Below are 7272 nucleotides of genomic sequence, written 5' to 3'. Positions count from 1 at the left end.
TGGGGCTTCAGGCCTGCTGGCAAAGCCAGAATAGACAAGCAGGTAGTGTAGAACAGGGAATTGGGTTGACTCCAGGAAATGGAGGCCAGATTGGATGGGAAGCTGGAGAATGCCCTTGGGAGATTGGAATGTCAGTGTCTGCAGACCCCTTTGACCACCTGCCTATACTACCCCACCCAAAAGGCTGCAGGCAGGGAATTGCTGATTAATGTCCCCTGGGCTGTTACCTGCCTGGATCTCTCCATTTGGCCCTCCCCTTGCCCATCTGTTTCTCACCTCCTTACCATCTCACTGGCACCTCCTGGGCCTAGTCACATGGCAGGAGGGAGAGAGATAATGGGGGAGAGAGCAGGAGAACAAAGGAAACTGTAGTCTATAAGAGGGGCAGGGTGATCTCATTTCTTGAGATACCAGAATACCAGCCTGGCCCCCTTCTCCTTCCTGGGAGAAGACTGTGTTACTATCTTTAAATAAAACCTACCTCACATGCTTGCCTGGGCATGCTTCTCTGGTGCTATACTTTGACATCTGAGGAAGAGGACTCACTATGGTAACCAGCTGCATCACTGGTGCCTTGGCGTTATTTACAAGACTCTGGCACTGTGAGAATCTGCGTGTGTCCTGGAAGGTCTGATATTGTGGCTACAGCCTGAGCTGACACCGTGCTCCCTTCGCCTGTCTCTGAGGCTGCATTTCCGCCACACAGTCCTGCTCCATCTCCTCCAATGTGCCTGTGCTCAGAGCCCAGGGAGCCTTTCCCGTTGTTTCATACCATATCCGCATGGAATTCCTCGGTAGGATCTCCCACTGCAGACCTTCCCTGGATGGTATATGGCAGGATGGAAATTTTAGGGAGCGTAGCTGGAGAGGAACCAAGGCAGAGTGTGTGCATTTAGGGAGGGTGGAAGGGTACAGATCACAACTCTAAGGCCAAGACCTTTGGGATGGCAGACTAATACCTCTATTTTCTGATAACATATCCACATTTGCACACTCTTTGGCCTCTAGTTCTAATTAATACCTAAACTGGGCTGGGAATTGGGGTCTGGTGGTGGGAGGGGGATTCAGATTGTCCACACAGTCCATGCCTCCTATAACAATAATCTTCCAGTTGGAAAACAAGTAGATCTTGGAGAACTGGAAATTATATGTAGGAGAATCCAGGAAAATGCAAGAAAACTGTGATGTTAAAAAAAAAAAATCTGGGCTGGGGCTGTAGCTCAGTGGTCAGAGCGCTTGCCTAGCATGTGTGAGGCACTGGGTTGGATCCTCAGCACCACATAAAAATAAATAAATAAAATAAAGGTATTTTGTCTATCTACAACTAAAAAAATATTTTAAAAACCTGCCACATGTGGTGGCACAGACTTGTAATTCTAACTACTCGGGAGGCTGTGCTAGGGAGATCACGAGTTCCAGGCCAGGCTGTGCAATTCAGCAAGACCCTGTCTCAAAATAAAAGATAAAAAGGGCTCAGAGGCATCTCAGTGGTAGAACACCCCTAGATTCAACCTCAGTACCAAACACAAACTACACCCAGAGCACAACTTTTTCTAGATTCATTGAGTGTCAGAAGGATTGAAGAATGAAAGGAAGAGACAATGTTTGTCACTCAAGCAACAAGCCACTGGGTAAAGGCGTGGGCTCCATTGCTGCTTTACTGTGACCTGTTTCAGTGTCTTTGGGCAATTGATTTAAAAACTCTGTGGTTTAGTGTTATTGTCTGTTAAGTTATGAAAGTATGATCTATCATAACAATCCATGACCAAATGTGTATTGTTGCAAACTCATAGCAAAAATGTAGCTGATATATTAATAAAATTGCTAGTAATTATTTGTAATAAATGTAATGGTAAACAGGAATTTATTTATCTTCATATGTTCAATATCAGAGTAGGCTGATTAGTAAATTTATATTTGGTAGGTTATACTGATTATTATTTAATGACTAAATAACCTTAAATTTTCTCCATACAATAGTTCAGCTCACTGCCCACTTTCCTACCTAGCAGTAAGTTTCTAGAGAAAGTTAATCAACTCCAAGCAAAGAAAATTCTTGGAAAGATGCAGTACAGAACAAAGTATTTTTATTTAGATAAAATTTGGAGTGGAAGGAAGGTGAAGTTGGTAGCAGGGGTGCATGATGAAGAGAGAAAGGTGTTCAGTTGGCAGCAATTGTCTGTTGAATCCAGTTCACGTAATTGCAGACTTTGGTGTAGACACCAGGTTTGCCCTTCACAGCACAGCCATAGCCCCAGGACACAATACCCTGGAGCTCTCTATTGCAGACCACGGGGCCACCAGAGTCACCCTAGTTTGGAAGGAGATACAGTCAGAACATTGGTTATGTCCTCCTGGGAGAATGGGCTCCTGGATGTTCTCCCATGATCTAGGGGCCATTTTCAGGGGTTGCTGATCCTCCACGAAACACATTCTCTTCCCCTGGAAGCCCCACCTTCATCTTCCTTTCTGTATCCCTATTGTTCCTCCTCCTTCCCTACTGCCCCTCCTCTTCTTTTGTGGGGCCATTGCACCAAGAGCTTGTGAGGACTGGAAGTATAAACAAATTTCGATGCATAGAGTTTTCCCTTTTCTAGCATCAACAGAGTAGATGGATTGAAACAAGAAAGGAGGAGAGGGCATGTGTCACAGAAGCCAGAGGGCACTGGGAATGCTGCCATTCCAACAGCTCTCCTCCTCCCACAGAGTCCATGGCACAATACACCTTCTGAGTGGAGTGCCGGGAATACAGCAAACTCCTACTTTTGTGTATCTCTTTACCCTGAACACTAACCTTCATTATCACAATCAGACAATGTACAACTTATCTCAAAGCTTTCTTCATATATCTTGATCAATTGAATGGACAGTTTTATAGTCTCTGTGCTTCAGAAAGGAGAAAGATGGTGGAGAAGAGAGAGATCTGGAAGGAGAAGGAGTACAAAAAACTCACCTGGCAAGAGTCCTTTCCACCCTCCAGGAAGCCCAGGCAGAACATGTTGCTAGTGATCTTTCCTGGGTAGGAACTGCGGCAAGAAGAGTCAGAGAGCACAGGAGCATCCAGACACTGCAGAAGTGAAGGATAATTGCCTGTCGAATGCAAGAGTGAAAATGGAAGAAGATTACACACGGTGATGCTGCAAATTTTTTTGCCACTCTTTCTTCTCACTCTTTTTGTCAATATTCCAAAGACTTGTAATTTGAGTGACTTTTTCTGGGAGGTTTACCCAACAGTTCTAATCGACAAACCTTTCTTTCTCTGAAAGTAGCATCAGTGCACAGATCCCAAGTGCAGAGCCTGTTTGCTCCAGCAGATGTATACTCCAGGCTGCACAGGACCCTATAGCCTCTGTTCCCATGACCTCCTCTATCTCTGGCTATCTGCACATCACTAATCACACTTCAGATAAATGTCTTGATATTTTACAATTGTTTTTATCTTCTGCATATTCTCAGAAAAGGAATCTTCCTCACTTTAATACATTGTAAGACTGCATGTATTCAGTACTATCCTCTACAACCTTGCCTTGAATGAAAATCTGGACTAATTGACCCTCAACATGTCTTTCACCTCTACTGTTATCAAACCTGGTGTTTGTGTTCCAGGTGACACTTACTTCCACTGCTCACAGTGTTGCCCCAACCGGACACGAGGCACTGAGTCCCAGCAGATGGACAGGATTTGGGCAGGGAGACAGTGGACACTCGAGAGCTGATGGTGGCGGGGGAGCTCAGTTTAATCAGCATGATGTCGTTATCATAGGTGTTCTGATTGTAGCTGGGATGGCGGATGATCTTGGCTGAATCAATGAACTGCTCATCACCCTCAATGACATCAATATTGTGTTCTCCCAGACGCACCTGCATCCGGCTGGATTCAAGGATTGAAAGTGTTCTAAGTATTCAGCTTGGGCTTCTTCACCTTCCTCCAAGCCCCACATGATAACCATAAACACAAACAGCATTCTCAAAGAAAATTTGATCACATGGGTAATTGTGCACTTATGGCAGTATTGTGTACCACCGCATGTGGTACCGGTTAGAGGAGACCCTTGGCCAGTGTTATCCCAACCAGGTCCTCACAGCTCCCCATCTTGTTAGAAGGGATAGGAATGGGACCTATCCCTTGTTAGTAAGGAATAAGAATGGGAACAAGGGATCCCAAAGAAAGATGGCGCTGAAGGAGATTGGTGTCACCTGCCATTGCTCCTCTGTTTGGCATCATCAAATATCATAGGACGATTAGACAGGAGTCATAATAAAGTGGGACATAATGACAGCTGAGTGTGTCATGCTTATTTTATACTGTACTGGAAATGTGACGCCTTTCATCACCCCTGTGGACCATTGCTTCCTTCAGCTGTGATGGTGACAACCATGTGCTGATTCACATACTCTGCCAGCCATTGTGTCCCCTCCATGTGTCAGTACCATCATTTAGAAACACATCAGGAAGCTCCAAGGTACTGCTCCATGTCCAATTCCTTTAACACACTGTACAATTCTGAGCGAGTGATCAGGCTCTCGGGGGTGAGTGTTTTATCCATAGGTACAGCTCTAGTCAACCCTCTCTGTGCTTCCCAGGGCCAGAGGATAAACTGGTATCGGGAACATGCATGCAGGTCACTTACGACTTGTAGCAGTGAGCCGCAGACACCACCCACTGGGCACTGATGAGGGAGCCACCGCAGGTGTGGTAGCCAATGTTCAGGGACACCTGGTAGGGCAGGGAATTCTTCTGACAGGTATAACCCCCGACAATCTTGTCATCATCGTCATTAGTGGGAAAAGCAACTGACAAGGAAAAGTTGGAAACTCCGTTAAAAAGATCCATCCTGCAATTTCTACTCCACCATGAAACTTTTTCCCATGAAGATTTGCGAACTAACCAGAAAAAAGATGGCAATGTTCTCTTATCTGTCATGATCAGAAAAGGATGTTTTAAGGGATTTTTTTTTTGAGAAAATTATGTTTCATATTCTAACATATACCCTTCTTGCATCACTATTAAAAGCACCTAGTTTTTTATTTATGATTTAATTGTGATAAATATGTTGTGTTCTTACACATGTGCCTTACATATACACACAGACACACACACACACACACACAGACACACAATCACATCCCCCAAACACTCACAAAGATCAGAGGCATTTAAAACAATAAATGCCTGACCATCACTACCAGGATATGAGAATCTTTTTTACACAGAACCCTGCTCTGTACTCATGCAAATAAGAAGAAAATTTTGCTGTAATCTTGCTGGTGTGTGTTGTGGTGTTTAATGGGATGTTCGTGATACACAGTTTTCTCCATCAAGAAGCAGAAAAGAGGTTGTCAGGAGCCACATGAGATAAACCTGGTCTGGAAGGAAATGTGTGAATGCTTGTACCTTTATTCTCTTATTTTCTCTCTTTAGTTTCAGTCTAAAATTTCCACAAATCATTTTCAGGACATAGTGATATTCCCCTCCCCAGCTTCTCCACTTATCCCATTTATCTTTACATTATCTATCAATGTATTCAGCACTGTGAGATGGCCTACTGATCTGTCAAGATTTCTTACAGCTTCAAAATGTCCTCTTTTAGAAGCTCTATTTCCCAATATTTGAAAATAAGGTTATGATAGAATGTTCCAGGCATATATTCAGGTGTATTGGATTTATACCTGTCCTATTTGGGGACATAGAATATTAAGTTTAAGTAGTATCAAAATAGTATTACTAGTATCAAAATAGTAGTTATTTGTCTCTATTTTCTCTCAATTTAATCAAAGACATCATTAGGAAAGCTAATACAAAATCAAGTCCAAGTTTTTTCTGAAAGTAATGCTTGTTAGATCTTGGGTAATAACTAACTCTTTGTATCAGGAGGCCCAACCTTTGAAGTTCACAGCTTCTTCAAAAGGCACAGATTACTTACAGTTGTTAACTCCAAATTCTTAGAGAGGTCAAGACAAGCACTCCTTTCACATGGACTATTCTTTGCCTTTCTCTCCTTCACAGAATTTGCCTGGAAGCTCAGGACAAGTTTGACTTCTCTATGCCTTCTGCTCTGACACCCTCATGGCCTCCGTGACCTTCCTCAGGCAAGTATTTCATTTCCCTAATCCCCTGTGCCTGAGCCTGCTGTTGACACATTTGACCCTTCTTGAGTACAGAGCCGGCACCCAGTTCTCATGGTTGCTTCCCTGAGCACAATGCCTACAGGATTGACACCTGCTGACTGTTCATTAACAAGACTCACCAGCAGCTCCCAGGACAGCAAGGAGGATGAAGGTCTTCATGGTGGCTCACTGGGTCTGGACTGGGATTGGGACGAAGCCTTTTCACCCACAGGTATTTATACCTCCAGTTTGTCATTGATGCCCGTGGCCACAGGAGCCAGAAAAATGACTTCACTGGAAACTTACATATCTAAATTTAGATTCACTTCTGTGACTCGTGAAAGGTGAGTTAGCACCAAATTGAAACATCAACAATTTTCCATTTTTCCTGAAGGTTGTGGGAATGGAGGTCACAAACTCACCTGGCAGAGCCTGTTCCCCATGATAGGAAAACAAGTTGGAATTAGGTCACAGGGGAGAGCTCCAGGTTTCTGCATTCCCACAGAAAAATCTTAGGTCCTTCCTTGTCTCAAGAGTGAATGTTTGTCCTAAGGAATATGGGGAACCCTGCACCGTGGTGTTTCATTAGCATTGGCTCTTGCACACATTACACTTTGTCTTGTTTTTCTTTTCTTCCCTGCTGAAGATTGAATGCACGTACTTGGAATATTAGGCAAGCATTTCACATGGAGCCATGTCCCCAGTCCCTACTTAGTCTTAGACTAGTTCTGATCTTGTATATCCATGGTAATTGTTCATTTTTAGGAGGAAATGTTATCCTGAGAATAGGAAAATTTTTGTTTTTGTAATTATGATAGATGAAATGGCAGGAAAAAGAAAAACCGTGAAACTTGATGAATGTCCAGAATACAGTGGTTTCCCCAGAGGTGCAGTTTCACTTTCCTTGGTTTCAGTCAATCAGGGACCAAAAACAATATGAGGAAAGTTCTAGAAATTAGTAGTTCATAAGTTTTAAATAATTTTATTACAGTATATTGCTGTATATGTTTTTTATTAATAGATATAAGAAACTGTGCCTAGTTCATAAATTAAGCTTTATCTAGGTATATAAGTACAGAAAAATATTATTTATAGGATTTGGTACTATCTGCAGTTTTAGGCATCCACTGCAGACTTGAAATGTCTTCCTAATGCATAAGGGGG

The 7272-nt window shown here is 43.1% G+C and overlaps 1 protein-coding gene across 1 annotated transcript; it reads right to left on the bottom strand.

Moving 5' to 3' along the window:
- Positions 1 to 2161: 2161 nt before the first annotated feature.
- Positions 2162 to 6288, bottom strand: LOC124990390 (cationic trypsin-3). The gene is made up of 5 exons (XM_047560399.1): positions 6249 to 6288; positions 4632 to 4794; positions 3618 to 3871; positions 2954 to 3090; positions 2162 to 2311 (listed from the first exon to the last, which is right to left on the bottom strand). Exons 1-5 carry the CDS (start codon positions 6286 to 6288, stop codon positions 2162 to 2164), a joined length of 744 nt encoding a protein of 247 aa, XP_047416355.1.
- Positions 6289 to 7272: the final 984 nt, after the last annotated feature.

This window comes from Sciurus carolinensis, chromosome 8 (assembly GCF_902686445.1).
Source record: "Sciurus carolinensis chromosome 8, mSciCar1.2, whole genome shotgun sequence".
NCBI classification, from domain to species: Eukaryota; Metazoa; Chordata; class Mammalia; order Rodentia; family Sciuridae; genus Sciurus; species Sciurus carolinensis.
The sequence above is the reverse complement of the archived record's forward strand: the minus strand, read 5'-3'. Positions and strand labels throughout refer to the sequence as shown.